Source organism: Sebastes fasciatus, chromosome 23 (assembly GCF_043250625.1).
Source record: "Sebastes fasciatus isolate fSebFas1 chromosome 23, fSebFas1.pri, whole genome shotgun sequence".
NCBI lineage: Eukaryota > Metazoa > Chordata > Actinopteri > Perciformes > Sebastidae > Sebastes > Sebastes fasciatus.
The window spans coordinates 2664087-2690764 of record NC_133817.1 but is presented as its reverse complement, the minus strand read 5'-3'; the positions used below and the strand labels follow the sequence as shown (position 1 = coordinate 2690764).

At 42.0% G+C, this 26678-nt stretch overlaps 1 protein-coding gene and 1 long non-coding RNA gene across 2 annotated transcripts; one reads left to right on the top strand and one right to left on the bottom strand.

Annotated features, from left to right (window-relative positions):
* Positions 1–1820: 1820 nt before the first annotated feature.
* On the bottom strand, positions 1821–26515 carry ttll12 (tubulin tyrosine ligase-like family, member 12). The gene is made up of 14 exons (XM_074625035.1): positions 26379–26515; positions 25032–25192; positions 24343–24541; positions 23680–23839; positions 22303–22436; positions 21705–21781; positions 17952–18068; positions 15698–15892; positions 15478–15589; positions 14026–14177; positions 13231–13312; positions 4402–4470; positions 4019–4157; positions 1821–2235 (listed from the first exon to the last, which is right to left on the bottom strand). Exons 1-14 carry the CDS (start codon positions 26511–26513, stop codon positions 2084–2086), a joined length of 1884 nt encoding a protein of 627 aa, XP_074481136.1. The 5' UTR covers positions 26514–26515; the 3' UTR covers positions 1821–2083.
* On the top strand, positions 6300–6755 carry LOC141761601 (uncharacterized). The gene is made up of 2 exons (XR_012592609.1): positions 6300–6361; positions 6448–6755. It is a non-coding gene; the product is annotated as an uncharacterized LOC141761601 (long non-coding RNA).
* Positions 26516–26678: the final 163 nt, after the last annotated feature.

The following is a 26678-nucleotide window of genomic DNA, read 5'->3' as shown; positions in this document are numbered from 1 at the left end:
TCTGCTCATCATCAGCCGGACTTCTGACCACCCCCACCCCACGCCTCAGCACCATGGGAGCTAGGGCATTCAGCTGCTCTGCTCCCAGGCTATGGAACTCACTCCCCCCACACATCCGGCAGTCTGACAATATCACATCAATCAAATCCCTCCTCAAAACCCACCTGTTTAAACTGGCCTACTCTCTCTAGTACTCATCACCCATCCTATGTGTCTGTACAAATATGTCTCTGTCATGTCCTGTTGTTTTTATATTGTTTTATATGTATGTATTGATTCTTGTAAGGTGTCCTTGGGTGTCCAGAAAGGCGCCACTAAATAAAATGTATTATTATTATTATTAACGTTCTAAATGATGTAAGGTTGAAATATAGCCTAGCCTGCACATTAACTTTTTTCTTTTGTGTCTGAGACAAGAGTGTGCCTTCATTTGGGAAATTCCTTTACTAATCAAGTGATGTCTATCCCTTCATTGAATGTAACCATTGACTCTTTGTTCTTATGCATATAAAAACCCTGGTGAGGATGCACTCTGCATCGATTCCTCGGCAGTCGCTGACTGTCACTTTGTTGGTTTCGGTCCTTTTGCGCAAAAGCTAAATAAATATACAAAGATGAATTTCTCTTTGTTGGTCTCCCTTATTCGGTCAATTTCCACCACAATCCCAAAAATGTTTTGTTTTTTTATTGCTTCTCATTGTACAGTAGTGTTTTGGTTTTAAATCGCTGGGTCCGTAACAGCAGCAGGTCACAATTTAAAGCTTCATGAGGAACTGGTGTGGCAGAGTATTTCTAGACCAACAACTAACAGTTTTTTTTAATCGGACACCCCAGTCATCTGTTAAAGACATTAGCCGCAGTTTTGGTCATTTAAACACTGGAGACTTATACATCTGTCCCATTAGCTAGTGCTAAAAGTTCAAAAGGTTAAAAAGAGTTCATACCCCAGTCATCTGTTAAAGACATTAGCCGCAGTTTTGGTCAATTAAACACTGGAGACTTATACATCTGTCCCATGCTAAAAGTTCAAAAGGTTAAAAATGGTAGAATGTTTTTTTCTCCCATTGCTTCAAAAGAGTTCACAACCCAGTCATCTATTAAAGACATTAGCCGCAGTTTGATCATTTTAAGAACTAAACAACAACACTGGAAACCTATACATCTGTCCCCTTAGTTAATGTTAAAGGGGCAAGAAAAGTTAAAAAGGTAGAATGTTTTTCTCCCATCACATGGTCCCAGCTCATGTGATTAAAAAATCCCCACGGAGGAGGGGGGAAATACGCCTACCATGACGTAGCGTGGGAAAAAAGGGGGGTGGGCGTGGTTTCCGGTATGAGGAGGGATACAGGAAGCCAATTCGTTCCGGAAATTCCAATTCGTTCCGGAAATTCCTGATTAGTCTCACCTGTCAAAATGAGTTTGACATGAAGTGTCCCCCTATTCTCTCTCTGTCCAGAAAGGCGCCACTAAATAAAATGTATTATTATTAACGTGCTAAATGATGTAAGGTTGAAATATAGCCTAGCCTGCACATTAACTTTTTTCTTTTGTGTCTGAGACAAGAGTGTGCCTTCATTTGGGAAATTCCTTTACTAATCAAGTGATGTCTATCCCTTCATTGAATGTAACCATTGACTCTTTGTTCTTATGCATATAAAAACCCTGGTGAGGATGCACTCTGCATCGATTCCTCGGCAGTCGCTGACTGTCACTTTGTTGGTTTCGGTCCTTTTGCGCAAAAGCTAAATAAATATACAAAGATGAATTTCTCTTTGTTGGTCTCCCTTATTCGGTCAATTTCCACCACAATCCCAAAAATGTTTTGTTTTTTTATTGCTTCTCATTGTACAGTAGTGTTTTGGTTTTAAATCGCTGGGTCCGTAACAGCAGCAGGTCACGATTTAAAGCTTCATGAGGAACTGAGATGGAGGCAAACGTGTTCCATGAGCTCTTAAAATCCCTCGGATATTAGATGGTAAAGCAGTTACAGAGAAAGAGTGTGAAAGAGAGAAAAGTTCAGACAGAAAAAGTATAAAAAACAGAACTGCAAAAAATCACACTGGCCGGGGGCTGGGTGGGTCGATCATACGATTTGTGTGACCGGACAGTCCTCGGGCTGGTCCAGGAACAGGGTCTGGAACATGTGGTTGTAGAAGGAGGGGTGGTAGAGGCAGGCCCGGGCGCAGTCGGGGCTGAAGTTAAACTCCAGGATCTGAGGCTGCATGACTCGCTCACCTGACCCAGGATCAGAACACACATTAGATAAGCAAATGATGGTTAGGGTGAGTACACAAAAGGTATAATTATCCTAAACAAAGACATCCACAGGAAAAAGTACTACATATTTATACACATTTTACAGTATACTTAGTTAACATTAAAATATTTGACGATTGTTTGGTCAATAATATTTGTAATATTACAACTTTTTTTCTCATAAAGTTATGACTTTATTCCCATAATATTACGACATAAATATTCATATAAATAAATATTATTAGCACAAAGTTTATATCTTATTGATATAGAGCAGCAGATGTTTCCTGAGGCAGTCTGTTAATCTCATTGATATAGAGCAGCAGATGTTTCCTGAGGCGGTCTGTTAATCTCATTGATATAGAGCAGCAGATGTTTCCTGAGGCGGTCTGTTAATCTCATTGATATAGAGCAGCAGATGTTTCCTCTCTGCCCACAGTGCGCTTTAATTGTCTAACAAATGAGGAAGCATGGATCTCTTGACTTGACTTGATTTCATGTGTGTTTTTTAACCAATAGAATGTATAGTAACCAAGGTTTTACCATATATGAGCTACAGTATATCCGCCTGACTTTAGCGAGCCTTGACACCGTCCTCAGCCACATTAAGGACCGCCTACTCAACTGATGTCCGTGGGGTCTCGCTGCGCTCCTCATGTGAATACTTTGCCTCTTTCACGACCCGTTTTTTGTGAGTACGCTACGGTTATAAATGAGACCCGGGATCACAAAGGGACCCAAGGACCAACCCGTTCTCACTCCCAGCTCGTCAAACATCGCCAAATTGGGCAGCGCCCCTCGGCATCAGAAACTGACACACAGTGGCTTTGGGCAACAGTATGTGACGAACCGGCCTTTCAACTAACTCCAACGTAAACCCACTCGTGGCGTTATTCGATGGTTGAAGCAAGTGACGTAGTAATAATAGCGTGAAAGTCCACTAAGGGCGGTTCAGGAGGGGTGGTGACAAACAAACACAAGACTTTCAACCAGGAGACCGCTGTTCGTGTCTCGTTTGAAACAAAAAGTAACGCTGACTTATTTTATCACGTGCGTCGTTAATCACATGCGTCGTCGGTATCGTCAGTCACATGAGTTGTTAGTGAGTCAAATCACTGAAGTTAACGTCAACGAGGACCGTTTCCTAACCCTACCTAAATGGTTGTGTTACTGTGGTATATTTTCAAGTCTTGCACATGACCGAGAGGCCATAAGGGTAAACACATGGGTAAGAATCATAAGTGGAGAATATGGTCACAAGATATGACATGGGGCTGAAAGATAAATATGTAGGACAAAGGAGCCATGCATGGTTATGTAGGACAAAGGAGCCATGCATGGTTATGTAGGACAAAGGAGCCATGCATGGTTATGTAGGACAAAGGAGCCATGCATGGTTATACGCTCAGCTCAGATGTTACATGACATGGACCCGATATAAGGAGGCGCGAGAGCTCCGAAGGGAGGACTCTCAGATTTGACTTGAGACCTCCGGACGTTCTAGACGTTCGTTATGACATTTGTTGCTTGTTTGTAATAAACTCTATTATACCAAAAAGAACAGTGTCCGCGAAGCATCCTTCATCATCACTTCAACAGCACTGTCGCAGGAAAAAGACTACATTACCTAAACCTTCCTGTGAAAACGGAAGTTTATTTTGAAAGAACACTGCGTGTAAAGCAATCCCCCGAAGCTCAAGGTATGACTTCTTCTTCTGCTTCTTTACCATGCTGATGAATTCAGTATAGAATGAATGCTCACCATTTTGCTTCGTACTCCACTTCAGCATGAAGTCTACGGCGTAGATGGCCCGGGACGGCGGGTAGGGACATATACCGTACGGAGCCGGTCGGGACGAGGCTGCCTGGAAGAACTCCTTGAACGCTTTAAACACCTCCGCCTGGGAGAGGAAGGAAAAGGAGGGAAGGGAAGTGTTACGGAAATTGTACATGGTAAAAATGTATTCTCTAAATCTCAGATTTATGTTTTCTCCTCAATGTGGTCCTATTTGTTCTTTGTTTTTTATATCAAGAGACAACATAACCTGTGGTTCACAGTCTGGGAGCTGCTCACCCTGAAACAGAAGACTTAATTAGGCATGTATTAGTTCCCGCAGCTGAAAAGTACAACAAGTTTACACTCACTTCCACCTCCTTCCACGGGTACAGCGGGTACTGGTTCTCAAACATGGGGATGAAGTCGTCGTAGTGCACCTGGAGACAGAGTTTCATGTTAACAACGGCACCTTCATGAAACTGATCCGAGTTTTGTTAGTTTACATTAGGTATTAATGTAACGGCCTAACTCTTATTTATTTTACTGATTATTTGTTTGCTTTGATTTGATAGTTAGCAACAGTGACTCAGGGAGAGCTGCGTGTCAGCTGTGTGCGTCTCTTCTAGAGATTTGAGGTCTTGCCTATTTTTGACGCGAGCCGCGCGGTTCACAGCAACAACAGACAGCTGACGGCAGCAGATACGCAGCTGGTGTGAACATCTGACGCCCGGAACACACTAGGTAAGTCAGGAGCGCGTGGAGGCTGCACGATTCACGCGTCGGGTGTTCACCCCAGCTGCGTTTCAGCTGCGTGTCTGCTGCTGCTGCTGTCAACCCTTTCTTTCTACATAGAGTTTGCCTTTCATAATGGCCATTTCATTTCATTATAAATATCATTTATATTTATTTTAGACAGAGAAAGGTTAAGAACCTGGTAGTAATTTGTAAATAATGGTAATAATCCACAATTAAAACTCCGTACTTTATTCATTCATGGAGCTCTGCAAGTCACTGCATGTTCTACATCACTGTCCTGCACATATTTCAGTATAAAAGCCTCGTGTTAACAGATGAAGGAATTCTGTCAATAGAAAAAACGCTTGAGGGCTTTTATTTTGAAATAAAAGCAGGAAGTGTTGATTTAAAAATAAGTGTTTACTTTTTTTCCTCTCTGTAACATTTTCTACAGATAAAGACATCGAAGCTGTAGTAATGTTGCTGATATGATGTCAATAGATCACTTTAAGTGTCCGCATGGCATGCTTCAAAAATAGGCGAGACCTCGAATCTCTAGAAGGGACGCAGCCGACTCATGGGGGCAGTGTGGCTGCTCTAACCTGTTAACACGGACGCCGAAATAAGAAACAACACGTAACGCAGCCGCCACGCGCTGCTGACGTTCCCAGTGTGGACGAAGCGTGTTGGATTTATTATGTACAAGAATGCTTACAATAACCTGACTGTTGGATTTGTTATGAATAGAGTGATTGTGAGGAAAAGGGAGGTGGCAGGTGCTGTTTTCTTTTGCAAGGTCAAGGAGAGGACGGAGCCAGAAGGAGATAACGAAGAAGAAGACATGCAGCAGAAACATCACGTGCCATAACTCATGAATATTAATATTGTGTAAACCATAAAACGCTGGATCAGGGATAGCTCGGGGTTCAGACTTCGCGAACTGACCCATGCACTGTATGTTGTCAGGGACACGTAGGTTGGATCCAGATATCTGTAAACTCTTTATTTTTACTTGTGCAACATTGATTGTTCGGAATAAATTGTATTATTATGCTTTAACCCGTCTGTTTGGAAAATCTCTTTGTCACACAAGATTAACCAGCACGTAACTGGGCCTTGACCTCTCGGAGGTAGAAGGCCAGTTCCTTCAATTGGTGACCCCGACGTGATCTTCGGCATTGAGAAGCGTGTCCAAAGGACGGACAGACCGGCGAGAGAGAGAAAGGGCCCTGAAATCTTAAGGTAAGCAGAACCTGTTGTATCGAACTCTGCATATTGGCTTACTCTAAATTATCTCTCTTGTTGTGCTGAATCTCCTTTGTAGTGATACATGTTGCAAAAGTAAAGACTTTCTGTTGAAAACTAGGGGGAGGAAGCTGCCCTTTTGGTAAAGACTAAAAGGAGGAAAGCTGCCCTTTTAGTGAAAACTAAGGGGAGGAAGCTGCCCTTTTGGTAAAGACTAAAAGGAGGAAAGCTGCCCTTTTAGTGAAAAACTGGAAGGAGGAAGCTGCCCTTTTAGTAGCGTGTAAAACTAAAAGGAGGAAAGCTGCCTTTTAGTAAAAACTGGAAGGAGGAAGCTGCCCTTTTAGTGGCGTGTAAAACTAGAAGGAGGAAAGCTACCTTTTAGTAGTTTAGTAAAAATAGCGCTTGGAGCGCCTGTATGAGTAGTGCGCTTGGAGCGCTAGTTTAGTAACGTCTAGGACGTTAGAGTTTAGTAAAAATAGCGCTTGGAGCGCCTGTATGAGTGTACATTAATAACTAGTATTCAGAGGAAAATTAAAACTTACTGTTGATACTGGGCCAACATCGCTGGAACATCAAAGTGTCCAGTAGAAGCTTATGTTGGTAGGATCACAGCGAGGGGCATAGCGACCCATTTACTCTGAATCTAGTTACTGTCATAAACTGAATAAACCTGTGTGAAATAGTACTGGACAGAATGGACGGAGAATTTGACAAAGACTGTGAGGAACGGGGTGGCTGTGGGCCTCCCCGTTTATCATTTGGACAGCAATGGGCTAAAGTCAGGACCAATGTAATCTGTACATTTGATCCCAAGACTAGAAATAAAGAGACTCAAGACCTAGATGAGTGGTGTAACATGACAGTGAAGGAAGGGCATTTTCCAGCCACGGGAAGTGAAGCCAAATTCATGCCAGTGATGAGAGCATTAATACAGGTGGTTCATAGAAAGCTGCTGCAAGCAGGACAAGACAAAGAAAAGGGACATATGTTTGTAAGGAGGAAATTGAGGAAGAAAGAAGACGAGTTGGCAAGTAAATTGGTAAAATATAATGTGATACAGATGGCTGCACTATCAGCCTTAGGCAGCCAGACGAAAGCCACCCACGCAAAAACCGCTGAAGCAAAACCACTAGTGAAACCCTCACCCAGTCCTAGCGCACCCCCACCACCAAACCCACATACTAGCCAGCCGCCACATTACATGTCCCTCCATCAGCAGTACCCACCTGGCCCACATCCCGACCCCCCTCCTTATCCTCCTCCTACCCCTAGTCCGGTACCAACCCCACAGGACAGTGATTATACAAACGAAGTTATGGCACCATTGTTTCAAGTGTTAGGTGGTACTTTGGAACTTTAACCCCTACGCTACCTCCTACGGTAATGCTATTAGACAAAAGTATCCCATACCAGCGGGTAAGCTCCACAGCTTGGTGTTTAAGATTAAGAACGGGGAGAGCGGACGCACGTTCATAGAAAGAGCAAAGACAGAGTGGGCGGGGGCTACAGGGGTGAACCCAGATAAAGAATCACAGCAGCCTCTGTTCAGAATAGCTCTGTTAAAACATGCTCCGGAAGGAGTTAAGAGAAAGATGCAAGAGAATCCAGATATGGCAGGGGCAAAATCATCAAGATGGGAAACACATTTCTGCCATCATCAGGATGCAGAAACCAAGGAGGAGGAAGAGGAAGAGGAAAATGAGTCATTAAAAGAGATGGTAGCTCAGTTGACTAAATTACAGTTGGCAGATGCACGGACTCGTGCAACAGATAAGAAAAAGGGAGGGAAAGAGAAAGATACCCAGATGGCTCAAATTGTAACACCAGCTCCAGCCCCGCCACAGAATCCTTATCCACTGCAGGGCCCGCCACAGGCTATGTATCAACCCCAGTATCATGTTCCTTACCAAGCTGCCCCATATCAGCAGCCCCCTTATCATGAAGGCCGGAATAGAGGCAGAGGGAGAGGAGGAGGAGGCAGGGGGAGGGGGTATGCCCAACCAAGAGGAGGCAGTTGTTACATCTGCGGAAGCCCGGATCACTGGGCACGTGACTGTCCTCAGAAACAACAACAGCAGATGAGAGGGCCTCCACAGCAGTCATATCAGCCAACAATACAGACTCCACCAAACCAACAGCTAGCTCCAATGCAGGCATACAGCGGGTACTCTGCGCAGGGACCTCCACCTGGTCCATATACACCAGGAATGTTCCCATAGGGGTGCCCGACGGAGATGGAGGGGCAGGGGCTGGCAGAGCCGTGTCTCCAGTTGACAGTGAATGGAAAACGAAGATGGTTCATGGTGGATACGGGAGCACGTTACTCCACCTTAGCTGAACCTATGTGTTCCCTTTTCTCTCACTATGTTTCCGTTTTGGGATTTTCCGGCACTGAACAAAGACTGCCTTTTACTGTTCCCCTTCCTGTCCGGCTTGGGAGACAGGTGATGGAGCACCCCTTTTTGTATGCACCTGATTGTCCACGTGATCTCCTGGGAAGAGATGTTTTGGCAGCACTGGGGGCTTCTGTACATTGTTCACCAGAAGCTGTGATAGTGAGTTTCCCCAGAGGAGAAGAAATGGTGTGCTCCTCCCCCTCCAGTGCTGATCGCATGTGCATGTTGAGTCCTGATACCTCACCTGATGCCCCACCACCCTGTGCGGATATATATTGGGCCCTGCTAGCCGACAGAAACTCTCTGATTGACTTTTACAACATGTGGCAACCATGGATTAGGGCTCTACACCCTTACCTCCCTGTTCCCGATCCTCCCCACTGCACTCTGAATTATGACAGAAATAATGATCTTACGTATCAAGATGAGTTCCAACAAAATCTGTTAGATACAACCTGGGGGATAGGAGTAGGAGGTGTTTATCCACCTCAAGCAGGAAATGGCAGAGGCCGCAGCACTCGCTCTCCCAGATTACTCTCAACCATTCCATCTGGATGTCTCAGAGCAGCTTAGTACAGCCCATGGTGTCTTATATCAGAAACACAGAGGAGCTAGGAACGTATTGTACTATTGTAGCATTTTGCTAGACACACAAGAACAGAGAGCCAGCCCCTGTGTCAGATATGCAGCTACTCTGGCAAAAATTGTAGACAAAGTAGGTCATATAGTCATGCACCATCCTCTACAGATTCTGACCTCTCACAGCACTGTAACATATGTCACATCCTCCTGTTTCACTCTCACCCCCCTCAGACAGACCAAGATCTTACAAGTACTCTCGAAACCACACATCTCCTTTGTACATGAGGGCTGTAATATGGCTGACAATATGACTGATGGCGAGAAGCACTTCTGTGCAGAAAAATCACTGCCCTTTGTAAAACTAAGGCTGGACTTAGAAAACTCCCCTTTAACGGAAACTGACCTTAGCTTATTTACAGATGGTTGCTGTTTCCGTCATCCCACCGAAGGGTTAAAAGCAGGTTATGCTGTGGTGTCTATGAATACAGCAAAAGAGGAACCATGTACTCTCGATCACGGTCCTCTTGATGGGAAACAATCTGCTCAGGCAGCAGAACTTACGGCTGTAGTTTGTGCTCTGCGGTTAGCGGAAGGGAAGGCAGTGAATATTTTCACAGACTCTGCGTATGTGTGCAATGCAATTCACAGAGATATGTCTGGCTGGGTGCAAGCGGGTTTTAAGACTAGTCAGAATAAACCTATGGCTCATGAGGAGTTGATGAAAGAGTTGTTGGAAGCAATCCAGTTACCACAGAGGGTAGCTGTGATCAAAGTGAAAGGACACAGTCAGGGCACTGATTTAGAAAGTATAGGAAACGAAGCAGCTGATGCAGCCGCTAAAAAGGCGGCAGGGTATTTACCTACTATGATGGTCATGACCACAGCAGATCTCAGTTCTGAGATAACTGATTTCTCCATTATACAAGCTCAAGAATCTGCCACAGCAGCAGAACGAACCATCTGGGAAGATAAAGGAGCTATAGAACAGTTTGATGGTATATGGTATAACGGAGATCAAATAGTTATGCCCCCCTGTTGGATGTCCTCAATACTGACTCAGACTCATGGACTTGACCATAAAAGCCACAAACAGATGTTACGAGATCTCCGCCACTGGTGGATTCCCCGGAAACATGCTACTATAACTGACTTCTTGACTAAGTGTGACGTATGTAGTACATGTAACATCAGACCTATCACTCCTAGGGCAGGAAAACATCCTTCTCCCACTGCCCCGGGACAGGAAATCTTTATGGATTTCACAGATATGGAAGTAAGGGCTGGGGGGAAAAGATTCCTCCTAGTAATTGTGGACGCATTTTCACGTTGGGTGGAGGCCTACCCTACGGGAAAAGAGGACGCAAAATCAGTCATTAAATGTCTGGTGAATGAGTACATTCCGAAACATGGGTTTCCTAAATTGATCAGGTCAGATAATGGTTCACATTTCAAAAATAAAGACCTGCAATCTGTTGAAAAGGCTCTGGGACTACAACACAAATTTGGCACTGTGTATCATCCACAATAACAGGACTCACACCATTTGAGCTTACGTGTGGCCGACCTTTCCCAGGGCCGTCCCAAAACCCCTCTCCCCTTCCTGACCTCGGTTACAGACCATACTATTTGAAGGTTAATGCTCTTGTGTCAGCTCTCTCCTATACAGGTGACAAACCTGTCACCCCTGTCACAGAGGACGTTCCAGGACCTGACCCCGGACCCCCGGAACACCTTTGGTTGAAGGTGTTAAAGAGGAAGTGGTCGGAGCCACGTTGGACAGGCCCACACAAGGTTCTGGCCAGAACTGCAACAGCTGTGCAGCTTGAAGGAAAAGGACTCAACTGGTGGCACCTAACACAGTGCTCCAGCAGCAGGACAGGACCTGAAGCAGAGGAGGCAGCCCCACAAGGAGCCCAGGCTACGTGAAAAGAGGGTCACGTATAATTTTTTATTTTTCATATACTGTATAAACTGTGACTGTGATGAGATACACATAAGGGAAAGAAGGTTACAAGGTCTTGCCTGTATTTACAGTTAAATCAGGCTAACATGGTTGTTTAGGTGGACTCATCTAGGTGGTTTTTGAAAAACATTATATATCACATTGTATTAAAACTTGTTGCTTAGAATAAATGCTAAAATAGATAAAAAGAGGAACCAGGGGTGGGGAGAATCCACCAGAGAGAAATTTCACTTCCTTTCCCAAACCAGTATAAAATAGGACCACCCAGATAAAAGTTTTTCAGTTGCGCGCAGGAAAACAAACTAGAAGCATCATGCAGTGCGGCAAACTGCTAGTGGCGTTTGCTGTAGCATTTGTGTTTACCTCTCTTGTCCTCGTTCTTCTGTACAAACTTTCTTAATGTGATTTGTCATGTATTTTAAATGTTTTCATTTCATATTACTATCTTAATGCAATTCATCATGTATTTTCGTGTTTTCAGTTACCATTTTAGTTATTCATGATAAAAGGAGGGAATGTGAGAGAAAATACCATGACCCTTGTGTAGAATTTGTGTACTCAGATAAATCTGAATAACCTGGGAAAGCACAGACTGTACTAGTTTAGATACATTACTTATCATCCTCGCCTCTGCACTCTGCTAAAAATAGCTAATCACAAGTAACTCTTTAACAATAGACAATGCTTTCACTCAGAAGCAGGGTGGAAGGTGTGGGCTACAAGGGGGGGAAGGCTAAACCAAGATTATAAAGAATGATGTAGTGAGGTAGCTCCCCTAATGAATATAAACTAGCTGACCAAATAGCTGCAGGCTTTGAAAACATACCTATAATAAGTGCTCTGATCCCTATCACTCCTAACAAAAATGTTGATCGCATTAACTACATCCACTATAATGTTCTCCGTTTGACTAATCTAACCCGTGATGCAATTGCCGGACTAGCTGAACAAATGGCTCCTACGTCACTGATGGTGATCCAAAATAGAATGGCATTAGATATGCTGCTGGCAGAGAAAGGCGGTGTATGCTCAATGTTCCAAGACTCATGTTGTATTTTCATCCCTAACAATACAGCGCCGGACGGGACTGTAACTAAGGCGCTAGAGGGGCTCCGGACGCTGTCTGAATCCATGCACGATGACTCAGGTATCAACAGCCCCATTAACGACTGGTTAGACCGTACCTTTGGGAAATGGAAGTCCATGGTGGTATCTCTATTCTCCTCAATCCTTGCTGTGTGTGCATGCTTAGTATTATGCGGTTGTTGCTGTATTCCATGTATTCGCCACCTCACTGAGCGTGTGATTATTTCTGCTGTGCAACGAAAGCATCCGGATGCACCTCCTTCTTATCAGATGGCCATGTTCCAAGCTGAGAGACAGGGTCTCCTGGAAATGGTGGGGGGTAGTGAAGATGTTGACCCTGAAGAGGTTGTGTGATGATGCTTATAATTAATACATCTGTTCGTAACATTATCTATGCTTATAATAAATATATCTGTATGTAACATTATCTGTAGGTGAACTTAGTTAAGTTCAAAAGAGGGTCTGTTGGATTTATTATGTACAAGAATGCTTACAATAACCTGACTGTTGGATTTGTTATGAATAGAGTGATTGTGAGGAAAAGGGAGGTGGCAGGTGCTGTTTTCTTTTGCAAGGTCAAGGAGAGGACGGAGCCAGAAGGAGATAACGAAGAAGAAGACATGCAGCAGAAACATCACGTGCCATAACTCATGAATATTAATATTGTGTAAACTATGAATAGGCTGGATCAGGGATAGCTCGGGGTTCAGACTTCGCGAACTGACCCATGCACTGTATGTTGTCAGGGACACGTAGGTTGGATCCAGATATCTGTAAACTCTTTATTTTTACTTGTGCAACATTGATTGTTCGGAATAAATTGTATTATTATGCTTTAACCCGTCTGTTTGGAAAATCTCTTTGTCACACAAGATTAACCAGCACGTAACTGGGCCTTGACCTCTCGGAGGTAGAAGGCCAGTTCCTTCAAGCGTTAGAGCACTAGGCCACCACGAGGCCGGATCATTTATATCCTCATGAAATAACCTCGTCTTAGACATAACTGACAGTTCTGACTAGAAAAGCTGAGGCAAAGCAGCCTTTGATGATGTAGATATGTTATATGTCATTCTTTCTGAGACATTCAATTTCAATGATCAACCAATAAATAAAAGACCACAGGGACCAGACCGTGTTCTCGGGACCGCAGACCGAGTCCACAAATAGAAAAAACAACCATAAACAGGTACCTGCTTCAGCTCCACATCATCCGCGTAGTTCATGACGGTGAAGTGCTTTTGGTAATCATCTAAATGGTCCAAGGAGAAAGGTCTAGATAGAAGAAACAAACGTCAGGTCTCCAGGCACGAGAAACAGTTCACTCTCTATATAAGAAGGCAAATACTTTATTATCAGTATAGAGAAAACAATCAATTCAATATTTAATCACAATTAATTGCACATTTTTTTATCTGTTCAGAATACACCTTAAAGGGAGATTTCTCAAGTATTTAATACTCTTATCAACATGGGAGTGGACAAATATGCTGCTTTATGCAAATGTATGTATATATATATATATATTACTGGAAATCAATTAACAACACAAAACAATGATATAATGAATATAAATATTTGCATTAAAGTTGAAGGCTAGTCTACTTTATGCAAATCACGGGCGTATAAAAATAATTTTGTCGTCCTACTGGAACCACAGATCCAGGACACGGACCGTAACTTTGATTTCACACTGTGATTAACTCTATTCAAAACCAACAAATGATTCATTCATCTAAATGAATGGGAGAATACTGAGCATATATATATATATATGTATAAAAAGATAAATGTAGTTTGGAAATATCTTCATTGTAGTTTTTCTTCTGACAATTTAGAGAATCTGGCTCCGTTCAGTCAGAAAGAGGCAAAAGAGACGATCTAAGAGAGATCGTCAATGAAACATTAACACAGGGATTTTCTGGATTTAACAAATCCACCCGTATTAATATATGTACAGTGTGTGTATGTATGCATGTACGTTGTACCTATTAGCAAAGCGCAACCAGAAGACGTTGTAGGCATAGAGACGCAGAGGCTTCACGGAGCGCAACATCAGCATGTAGCGAATGTCAAACTTCACCATGCCCACTTCCTCTCTGTTGAACAGCACCGGATCTTCAAGGTACTTACACACCACCTGGAAAACAAAGACACACAGTTAGAGGTACAACATAAGAAGGGAGGCAAGGAGAACTGTATGCCCCTGATGGATAAACTGTGCGTGTGTGAGCATAATGCACATGCATGATATTTTTGTGGGTATTACAGCCGATTCCTTTCACGCCTTCATGCACAAAGAGGCCCTCTTCGTATTTATTACCCGAGGAGCCCCTCGTTGCTATAAATTATGACCTAAATGTACTCAGACCAGGGGGAGGCAACCTGCAGCTGTGGAGCCACATGTGTCTCTTCAGCTCCTCTCCAGAGGCTCCCTGGGAATTTTTAAAACTAGAAATGAATAACTGTTCTTTGTTTACATTTTCATTTTTATTTATCATTGTTGTAGGTGTGGTATATTTTCAGGAGTTGCACAGGACAGCGGGGCCCCTAAATGTAAACACACATGTTCTTATGCTCAGGAGTTACACAAAGACAGCGGGGCCCCTAAATGTAAACATGGGTAAACAGCATAACGGGGACGGAGGGTCGGACAAAAGTCAAGGGGTTGTAAGATAAACATGTAGGACACACATTGTTCTTATGCTCAGCTCGCATGTTGCATGTCCTCGGAGCATCCTTCATCATCACTTCAACAGCACTGTCGCAGAAAAGATACGACATAGGTCTATGGTACGACGGAGTGTTAGGGCCACGTTGAGGAAAAAAAAAAAATTCGGAGATTTCAAGAATAAAGTCGTAATATTACGAGAATAAAGTCATAACTTTATGAGAAAAAAAGAAAATAACACGTAAAATTATCACTTTATAATATTATGACTTTATTCTTGAAATCTCAGATTGATTTTTTTTCCTCAGTATGGCCCTAATACTCCGTCGTACTGTCGTACCATAGACCTACAACAATGATTAATAAAAATGTAAACACAAAACAGTTATTCATTTCCATTTTTATAAATCCACAGGGAGCCCCTGGAGAGGAGCTGAAGAGACGCAGGTTGCAGACCTCTGACCTAGACAAGGAGAAACGCGCTAAAGAAGGTATAGAAAAAGTACAATAAAGTAAGTTACCAGAAACTATTTCAGTGAACTGTGTGCTTACAAATAGTCAACCATCACAATTGAGGAGAAACTTAAACTCCAGTAACACCGCCTCTTCTGCAGTTAGGTACCGTCCGTACACTGAAGACTGAAGCCACAACTACAGCTCCAAGAACCGGCAGCACGTCGTTTAAAACCTCAGCTGTCGTGGTTTAGGTGTCCCAGTCAGATTAATATGTACTGCTGGTTTCATGGTGTCATAGTTTGTACGTGCGTACCTTTGGCGTACTCTCTCGTTGTCGGATTATGTAGTCCAGGTTGTTGGTGATGTGCGTGTCCAGTCCACGGGCCAGGTTCCAGGGCTTACAGATCCAGTGGTTATCCTCTCCCCTGAAACACACCGAGACGTCTTTTCATCCTGTTTAGTGCTGATCAGACCTTCAACAACATGTTTCTGGTTCTATTAAAGTATTAATTAAAAGGTGTAACATTCCCAACCTCTGTTGTCTCTGTTGATAACGCTTGATGAACTGCGGCAGCTCTGACTGAAGGTTGAAGGTCTCCGGTAGCCAATCGGGCTGCGAGTCGCCTTTCACTCTGTGAGCCACGGCGGCCATGCAGTCCTTCACGGTGATGATGCTCTCACAGGGAAACTGGTTTAGCATCACATGAGGTCGTTCCTCGCTCAGCTTCCTGTCAGAGAACATGTAATGATGATTGAGTCGTGGTTGTACGCCTCTGCCAACCAGTCAAGATGCAGTTTACGTCCATGTCTGTCCAAAATGTCATCACTTCCTCTTTTTATCCTGTGCAAAGAACGGGTTTTGTGAGGTAACAGTGACCTTGACAACCAAAATCTAATCAGTTCATCCTTGAGTCCAAGTGGACGTTTCATAACTTTACGAGAAAAAAGAAAATAACACGTAAAATGATTACTTAATAATATTATGACTTTATTCTTGAAATCTCAGATGTATTTTTTTCCCTCAATGTGGCCCTGATACTCCGTCGTACCGTCGTACCATAGACCTACAACAATGATAAATAAAAATGAATATGAGGAGTGGAGCATGGCAGGGGGTTTCTAGCAGAAGGACTCCAGCGAGCCGGCAGCATCAGCTGTAACGTTACATCCAGGTTTGTAGACAAGTGCGAGGGGGGGCGGGCGGGGGCGGTTTGCAAGCCGAGTGGCGACACACGAAAGGGGGCTTATACTGTAGGCAAAAGGAGGACGCTTCTGAGATTTGAGGGGGGAGGTGATACAAACTGTAGGCAAGATGAGGAGGCTCCTGTGATCTTACACCTCTAGCCGTGGCATGAATGGAGGAGGCTCAGGGTAAAAAGTTCAGAGACGTAAATCTGTCAGAGGTGGGACCCAAATAAGGCAAAGCAGATCATTAGATCATTATCTGGTTTAATAAAAGGCAGCAGCAGCAAACAGGAACGTTTGAAGCTTTGATTTAAAAGAACTCAGAGTTGTAGCGGACCTGCAGTTTTCTGGGAGCTTGTTCCAGATATCTGCATGTTTAGATCTGACTCTGGGGACACTAAGCAGACCTGATCCAGATGACCTGAGAGGCCTCTAAGGAGGCCTCATGGGGATTCATCAACATTTCAGTCTGGCTCCTAGTAATGACCCTGTATGACCCTGGCTTCATCCTGCAGCTGTTGATGAATCCTTATAAGGGCCTCCTAAGAGACAATGCGTAAATGTGATATACCTGGAAAGGTCCTTAATTCCCAGAGCTCCCTATTTGACTAGAAGTACAGCCGACAGGTGGCAATAACCTTTAAAAAATAGACACTGTTAGGCACCAAACATATTGGAGTCAGATGATGTAAACGATGTCTATATATATATCTTATATACTAAGCTCCCCAAGTCAGTTCAGTCCGGAGCAGCTCGGGTTTTGGTTGTGTCTCTTTCTACCATTATTGAACACAATAAAAACTCTGCTTTTTGCATCATACTTGGACCGTCTCCAGAGTTACTTGAGTATCCTGTGTTGACTTCTTTGATACCTTGATAATTGAGTTTTAAAGAAAGCTGATCAGGGGGCTCAAACACTTTAGGCCCGAGGCCGGAAATATCCTGCTTCCAAACTGCACTCTCGCTGCTGCTGCTTTCATCAGTGGAGGAAGAAGAAGAAGAAGAAGAAGAAAAAGAAGAAGAGGAGGAAGAAGAAGAAGAAGAAAAAGAAGAAAAAGAAAGAAAAGAAGAAGAAGAAGAAGAAGAAGAAGAAGAAGAAGAAGAAGAAGAAGAAGAAGAAGAAGAAGAAGAAGAAGAAGAAGAAGAAGAAGAAGAAGAAGAAGAAGAAGAAGAAGAAGAAGAAGAAGAAGAAGAAGAAGAAGAAGAAGAAGAAGAAGAAGAAGAAGAAGAAGAAGAAGAGGAGGAGGAGGAGGAGGAAGAGGAGGAGGAGGAGGAGGAAGAGGAGGAGGAGGCAGTGAGTTGTAGCTCTGAGCCCTGAAACTTCATCCTCACCTGCTGATGTTTATGAACTAGTGGCCGGCCTTTGACCTGGCGTCTCCCGTAGCTCTGATTCTACTGTAACATCACGTGTTGAGATATAACTACCAGGAAAACCTTACAGGATCATTTTAAGTTCAGCTGCACTGTGTTTACGTACTCAACCTTTCAGTCACTAAATCGTGAAGCTAAATCCCCCCCGATGTATCTCGTCTGATGGCTGATGAAACGGCTCCGCTGAGCCACCAGGAGTGTGAGTGAATGTAGGTTGTCTGTGTTGCTGACCTGTAGTCTTTGATGTGAATATAGCTCCAGATGATATCGGCCTCCTCTTCCTCCTCCGTCAGCTGGAACCGCGGATGTGTCAGGTTGTTTGTTACTTGTGACAGATCGGCGTAAACCCTGAAAGCAAAAAGCACAGAACGATGAGAAGGTGTGGAAACCATGACAGCAACAGGCACAACAGGACAGGAGGACACAACAATAATGTGGTGGGTTAAAGGCAATAATGAAGCATTAATGAAGAGGAGAAGCAGAAGCTCTCTCGGTACGTTGGCTGCCACAAACCCAGCGGGGGTTACAGTTTTTAAGTTTATAGAAGACATTTACATAAAAACCTCTGTATTTAAAAGCAGAGCATGTCATACTCGGAGAAACCTAGAGTACTGAATATAGTAGTGTATATTATAGTGTATGATACAGTAGTGTAATAGTATAATAGTAGCATAGCTGTTTAATATGATAATACAAGAAGATGTAAGAAATGATATGAGAAGATATAATATATAAATGAGAATAATATAATAAGACATATATAATATAAATGTATATAGTATAAATATAATTTTTTACCCCTATCAGGAGCTATAGCCCCATAATTTATTCTATCTTCAACTGTGCAATACCGACTTAACAGTGCAATAATTCAGCTGTGCAATAAGCTTGTCTACTCCGGCATTAACACTGCATTTATTTATACAGAACATTTAAACTAATATTCTTATTTTACACTATTCTTGCATTTTTATAAATGCATGCATTTATATTATTTGCATATATCTTATTTTTCAGCAGTATTATTTGTCGTTATATATATTTCTTATTTATATTTTCTTATGATTTCTCTATTTTTATATTCTATAATGGGAGCAAAATATAACTCAATTCCCCCGTCTGGGAATCAATAAAGTATTTCTGATTCTGATATTTATTTCCTTGCAGGAGAGAGGGAAGTTCGTCCCAAAGTGGCTGCTGTATTTATATCCTCCTCCTTAAAGAAGGAGCTTCATTGAGCTGTGAGATACAAACGGAGTTCACTCCACCACAGAGTGGGAGGGTGGAGGGTGGAGGGGCCGGATTGGAATTTGGCCATCATGTGTCTGAGTAATAGTCAGTTAAACCCTCCCTCGCTGAGAGAGAAGACTAATAACCGTTTGGCTCGCGGGACAAAAGGAACGTCTGTCCGTTGAGCAAGACGGAGACAGATGACTGCAGATGAATCTTCTCCTCTGCTGAATGAATGAATGTGTTGTGAGGAGGGTGAGGCTGGTGGGTAGATCGTCCAGGATAACTAGCAGGTCAATTTAGGGTCCTCCTCTCCACCACTGAAGCCAGGGAATCCAGCTCCCAAAGAGGAACGTTATGTTACGTTAATACTTAGAATCACGGCACTGAAGAAAATAACAAATATGGAAAAAAAAGGTTTTATTATAAAATGGAAAAAGTTTGATTCTACAAGTAAAAGTTATGGAAAAGGGAACTCACAAAATATGGAATATGGAGGATGTTAGATGGAAAATATAGCTAAAAAATGTTAAAATATATAGGCAGACGCATGTGTCGATCCATGTAAATAATATTGCTATATCTCCCTCCTTCATTTAAAAAAATATATAATTTAATTAATTTTTATTATTATTTATTTTAATTGTTTTGTATTATTATTATTATTATTAATATTTTATTTTTTTTATTTCAATTTCTAATGCTGATGTTTTTCTCTTGTATACTTATTTTGTTTGTTTCTAAGCTCATTACGTAAAAATTGGTTTATAACCTATTTAATTATGAACAGTAAATTACATGTATGAAAACAACCTCGAAAAAAAATAAAGAATAAAAAATCTAAATGTATTCCGCTACAATTACTATTAAATAAAGGTAGTCGGTAACCTAATCCAGGTATCACAATATGAAAGAAGCATAACTCGATTACTTGCCGTTGCTTTGGGATTACCTCAAGATGACTTTTATTTAAACTTAAATACTGATGTTAATATGTTTTTATTTTAAGGTGGAAGGTGTAAATACAGCGGCCACTTTGGGACGAACTTCCCTCTCTACAGCAAGGAAATAATCAGTCATCACTTTATTGATCCCCGGGAGGAAATTTCTCCCAATCTATAAATAAAAAAATAAAACAGACTTAGAGAAATTATACGAAAATATAAAGAAGAAATATGTATAACAGTAAAATAGGATCTCTTGTTGAGTTCTGAAACGTAATCTTCTCCCTCTTTAACAAAATCATAAAAACAACTGTGTTATAATTATTGTATCAGAGCCATACAGATGTTTGGGTCGTAGCTTTTACTGAGTGACAATATCAATATTTAATTTAGACAGACTCAAAATCATGTAATCATTCATAAGTTTTAAATGCTCATGTGCTCTTATACTCATTATGCAGCACTCATATAACCGGTGTGTTTTAATGCATCACGTGCTTTTTAGGAATCATCAGTGGGTTAGTTATCTTTGTATGATTGTGTTTTATCAGGCCTCATGCATTTTTGTACTAATGCTCAAAGTAGCAGTCACAGAGATGAAGCAGGATGTATGTGTGGTTACAGGCCGTTCTGATCTGTGACCGCAGGTGAGAAAACTCATCTTCAGCACAGAGGCATACAGTCCACATATAAAACCATATATGAGCTTCCTCCAGACAATGTGCTTCATAAACAACACCATATATGGGCTTCCTTCCAGTTTTCCGGGTATATAATGTGCCAACCTCGCTAAGTGCAGCCCCTATGGAGGTGTTGATGTTCATGATGTCCCTCTATGTTGTGGTCCACATTGACGTATGTTTACCTACCATTGACGCATGTAACTCGTAAAAACACCTGTATAAAAACACCTGTATAAATACTGAAGAAAGAGACACAGAAGGGACACGGACACAGAGACACACCAGGTGGAAGGAGGAAGACCTATTTTTACACTCTGTAATTCTGTTACGGGACGGGGCTGTGTCTTAGAAACCTGACAGGATAGATTAACTGTAACTGGTTATAATTGAATTTAAAAGACATGTCCTATCTCTCCTTTGGCTCCTTTGGCTAATTATAATATATTATTATAATAAATTATGGGGTTATAGCTGCTGATAAAGGGGGAAAATAAATAAATAAATATATGTTGTATATATATGTATAAATATACAACACTTTACAATCTAATGAACATGTCTACCGTTTTCTAGACGAGACATTTGATCCTAAATACAATCGATTTACTTTAAGTTGATAAGGTCTGCTTGACGATAAAGTAGAATAAATGAAATATCTATTTTAGTTTGAGCAGTTTACAGTAAATGTTTGTACCGGTTGTATCGGATCGTGTTCCATGACGAACACTAAACGGCGTGCACGGCGTCGCTGAGGGCGGCTGGTTTAGTCGGCATCGATGCAGATTCACTGTTGGAGGGTTTTATAAACCACTTCCTCTCGCCGTGAATTGGTTTGCAATGGCACTTAAAGCTTAAGTAGGCAGTATGTTTTTAGCATCATTTGGCGAAAATCCCATAATAACCTTTCAGCATATTGTAATTCAAGTGTTCTGAGAGATAACTAGACTTCTGCTCCTCCTCATGGCTCTGTTTGTTTTCAGGCTTTAAAACATCTAGACGGGAGACTTTGAATATTTCTCACCGAAGCTTCGAAGTCCAAAAAACTGTATTCGGGACAGCCCTAATACAACATAGGTGTACTGTGTATAAGTTAATATAATGTTAAGCTGCTGAGGTGAGACTCTTACTTGAGGATCTTGTCCTCGGGGACAGTGTAGGGCTGGACTTCCACAGGAAGCTGCTCCTTGTTCTCCACTGCGATGGCCTGGAGGGACAGACACAGGACGCTGATGACCCAACACTATCATGCAGTGTTTCATTCACAGACTTTTACCACCAAAAATACGAGTCAGTTACACTGATCTTCATGGTAAATAATCAAAATCTTCCTTATTTGACCAAAATTAATCACAAATATTCATCATTTCTGACCAACTCTTGTTTAAAGGAAAAATAATCTGCTAAATAATTGCTTTCAACATACTTTGGTTACTTTTTGCATTCAGCCAATATTATATGATATATATATATATATATATATATATATATATATATATATCATATATATTCTATATAAGTATATAATATATATATAATATATATATATAAAATAAATATATATATATATATTATATATATATATATTATATTATATATATTATATTATATATAAAATAAATATATATATATATATATAGAATATAAATTATATTTTATATATATATATATATATAAAATAATAATATATACAAATCGAACCCGCAAATACCGATAGGGAGTCCTCACCTCGTAGTGAGAGTCCGACGGCTCGGCGGTGACGCTGCTGACGCCTTCTAGATCGTCAGGTATCCATGGTAACAGACGGCATCGTCTCACCAGGGGGTCTGGCTCTCCGTACGTATAGTCACGGGTTACTTCATCTGTGGAGGTAAAAGGACTATTGATTAATAATGGAAATGTTGTCTCTCAGTACTCTCTGACCTCGTACAATCTGTAGCTCTCAAAAAAAAAAAAAAGGCAAAAGGGCCTCTGAGAGGAGTGGTCTTATCTTGTGGGAATGTTTACTTTAGGAGAAGCACACCGACCAGGTTACATTTGAGTCTTGAGACTATTTTCACGCCTCAAGCTCCACAGATCCACATGCTGCGTTAAAGTACTGGTGGAAAACTGGGACATCTGGGGCTTTTTGGTGAAACGTGTGTAATTTCAAAGACCCCTCGATTAGAACACACACATTTACCAACTATGTAGTCAATACAGTAGCCTATAAATGTAAATATATGGTTTAAATAAGCTACTGCTGCTAGGTCAGGGGTCAGCAGCCTTTACTATCAAAAGAGCCGTTTTAGGCAACAACAAAAAAATCTGTCTGGAGCCACAAAACATGTGATCATTGTGATGAAGGTAACTCAGTTTATAGTCTAAGTATATAGTATATAAGTCTAATGCAGTGAGGGCCAAAGAGACAATGTACTACGGAGTATTAGGGCCACATTGAGGGAAAAAACATCTGAGATTTACAGAATAAAGTCACAATATTACGAGAATAAAGTCATAACTTTATATGAAAAAAAGAAAATAAGAAATCTCAGATTACTTTTTTCCCCTCAGTGTGGCCCTAATACTCCGTTGTACCTTCGTGCCATAGACCTACAACAATGATAAATACAAATGAAAATGTAAACATAAAACAGTTATTCATTTCCATTTTCAGGTACCTTCAGATAACATTATCTACGTCTGTTAGTTTGGTGCAATGCTCATCTTACCGTCCTCTGATAATGTTCCCCTCCCCCCAACACCATGTGTTGCTACAGCAGAATCAGAGCTACCAGATACCGCAGGTCACAGGCCGGTCACCAGCTATCGCTCAGAGCCACAGCTCACTCACTGCATCATCATCATCATCATCCTCCTCCTCCTCCTCCTCCTCCTCCTCCTCCTCCTCCTCCTCCTCCTCCTCCTCCTCCTCCTCCTCCTCCTCCTCCTCCTCCTTTCTCCTCCTCCTTTCTCCTCCTCCTTTCTCCTCCTCCTCCTCCTCCCTCCTCCTCCCTCCTCCTCCCTCCTCCTCCCTCCTCCCTCCTCTATCTGTGTGTGTGTGTGTGTGTGTGTATGTGTGTGCGTGTGCGGTGTGTGTGTGTGTATGTGTGTGTGTGCGGTCACCTCCTTCCTGCAGGTCCTGCAGAGGCCAGAGCACGGAGTAGGTGAGCTCTCCCTGAGCGTAGTAGAAGGGAGCCATGCTGCAGCTGGGCCGGTCGGAGTGCTGCACCTGGGAGCCGAACTCATCCATGATGTACCACACGGGAACTTTATCCTCCGGAGACTGCACGAGAGAACACAACAGGAAGAGGAGGAGGTTAAAGGTTGCTGACCCCTGGTCTGGTAGAAACACAAAATACAAGTATGAACCTGGAAATGAGCCTGATATGGGACCTTTAAATGAACACACAGTTGCTCCTTCATAGCTCCTATCTACTGGATGTTTCATAAGGGAGGATCTTTCTCAGCCTTTATCTGCTGAGAACTGACGGAGCAACGGTTTCACACGAGAAACAACGAGGACAGATATCCCCGTGTGAACCCATAAGACAGGATAATATACGACACAGAGGGTTTACATTTACATTACTGAATAGGAACGAGAGCTCGGCTGCATGTAAGAGTGTTGCTATCTTAGATTTTATAAAGCTGCAGTCGGTAACTTTGAGCAAATATGATGAGACGTTATTATTTATTATTAATACCGAGGTATCGATCCCCTTTAATATCTCTGGGTGTATCAAAGCAGCGTCGGCAGTGTAAGAGCGATGGTGTTTTCTGACGTACCCCCTCGGAGAGTTTATAAGTCTGGTTGTACTTCCACATGCGCTCCATCACCAGCTCCACCACGTCCGGGTCGGGGGCCTCGCCGTGGAAGTCCACCCCCATGAGGGAGGCCATTCTGGGCAGCAGGCCGGGTATCTGCTCCAGCTGCTGACGGGCGCCGTCCGTGCGGTACGTCCAGGCGTGATCCACCAAGAAAACACTGCAGGAGGAAGAAGATGATGGAGACGGAGTTCAGCTTAAAAGCTCATCTTTTAAAAACTCAATTTAAAAGTGCTTTTTTTATTTAAATCAATATATCAGTCTTTTTCTTTTAATTAAGCTTCACTGCAAAATTAAGGAGCTCCAAAGTGTTCGTAATTAAATAACTAACTAAAAAAAAACGACTTTATTCTCGTAATATTCTGACTTTATTCTGTAAATCTCAGATGTTTTTTCCCTCAATGTGGTCCTAATACTCCGTAGTACATTGTCTCTTTGTCCCTCACTGCATTAGACTTATATACTATATACTTAGACTATAAACTGTGTTACCTTCATCACAATGATCAAATGTTTTGCGGCTCCAGACAGATTTTTTTTTTTTTTGTTGCCTAAAACAGCTCTTTTGCTGGTAAAGGTTGCTGACCCCTGACCTAGGGTTCCATAAACCATCCTGTCAATGGGTATGTTCTGTCCTGTGGCTCCCTCACCTGGTGGGCTCTGAGGCCTGCAGCCCAGTCTCCCTGGTCACCACCACTTTACAGCTGATCACTGCTCCAGTATAGACCCTCTTCCTCTCCTCAGTCTCTCCATCTTCCTCCTTTTCTTGTTGGAACTGCATGATCCCAAAAACTTCCCCAGCATCATAAATCTATGACACACAAAAGAACATCATCATGTCACCACCAGACTCCATTAAAAAACATGTCAATTTAAAATCTGTTGCTTCTCATCTTCAGCACGCTGCCAACACGAGTTTAAACACGTTTAAAATATGATAAGTTCCACTTCAACTTAAAATCGGCATAACTCCAATACCCCCAAAGCAGCACTTCCAGTTCTTCCAGTTCTTGCAGAACACTGTTCTGCTAGCAGACCAAATGTACCCTGAAGTGGGCGTGTGAACTAAAAAAGATGGAATTTTCATTGAAACAAAATACAGATTGGTGGATAAATTATATGCCGAATTCACCCCAGGAACATATACATTTGGTAAATGGTTTTATCCATGCTGTATCGGATGTCTTTGTTTGCAAACTATGAAGGAAAAGTGGAAAAATCTGATTTTTTTAAAAAGGGAGTTTGGCACTACTTCCTTCCTTTGTGATAAATTTGTGAAGTTAACTCAGCCGAATTTAGCCGAATATCGAGTCATAACATAAGCTAAAGTTGTGCTTATCTTAAATAACAGGCTTATCATTTATCATAACTTTCTGCCTTATTTCATATATTTATTCATGCAGTCTGGTGGAGTTCAGCAGTGCTGCCTGGCTGCAGCTGAAAAGACGATAAAACTGAACTATAAAGATCGAATTTGCATTGAAACAAAATACCGACTGGTAGGAAAATTATATGCCGAATTTACCCCGGGAACATACATATTTGGTAAATGTTTTTATCTATGCTGTATCGGATGTTTTTGTGTGCAAACTATGAAGGAAAAGTGGAAAAACCTAATTTTTTAAATGGGAGTTTGGCACTACTTCCTTCCTTTGTGATAAATTGGTGGAGTTAACTCAGCCGAACTTAGCCGAATATTGAGTCATAACATAAGCTATGGTTATGTTTATCTTAAATAACGGGTTTATCATTTTGTCATAACTCTCTGCCTTATTTCATATATTTATTCATGCAGTCTGGCAGAGATCAGCAGTGCTGCCTGGCTGCAGCTGAAAAGACTTTAAAACTGCTACAAAATTGAAATTTCTGTGCTGTTTTTTTTATTATTCCACGACTAGACTGCAGCGATTTAAACATTGCATTACAGAAATACATGTTACACACACATTAAGGTGTGGTAGGATGCCTAATGCAGGTAAAGTGAGCAGCAGACAGACCTCACTGGTGATCTTATGGTGCAGACTCCTCCAGTAGATTTGGGGGATTCTGGAGGACTGCAGGGCTCCAGCGTGGAGAGACACGAACACCTCGAACTCCTCGTCTTCATTCATCATTTTACCGTTTGTTGACATTATTCAGAGGCTGATAAACACTCACACGTGGAGGAGAACTGGAGCCAAACCCGGAAGGAGTCTGACAGCTGAGCCAGCAGTGCATTGTGGTTTTAAAGGGCACTTGTTCTTCTTCTTCTTCTTCTTTGGTGTTTATTGGCGGTTGGCAAACCATCTTAGAGGTGC

Coding starts and splice junctions, on each gene's coding strand:
- ttll12 (XM_074625035.1), bottom strand. CDS start 26,513: ATGTCAACAAACGGTAAAATGATGAATGAAGACGAGGAGTTCGAGGTG. Junction 13,313..14,025: donor TGGTTGCGCTTTGCTAATAG/GTACAACGTACA, acceptor TCTTCTATCTAG/ACCTTTCTCCTTGGACCATT. Junction 4,158..4,401: donor ACCCGTGGAAGGAGGTGGAA/GTGAGTGTAAAC, acceptor TTCCTCTCCCAG/GCGGAGGTGTTTAAAGCGTT.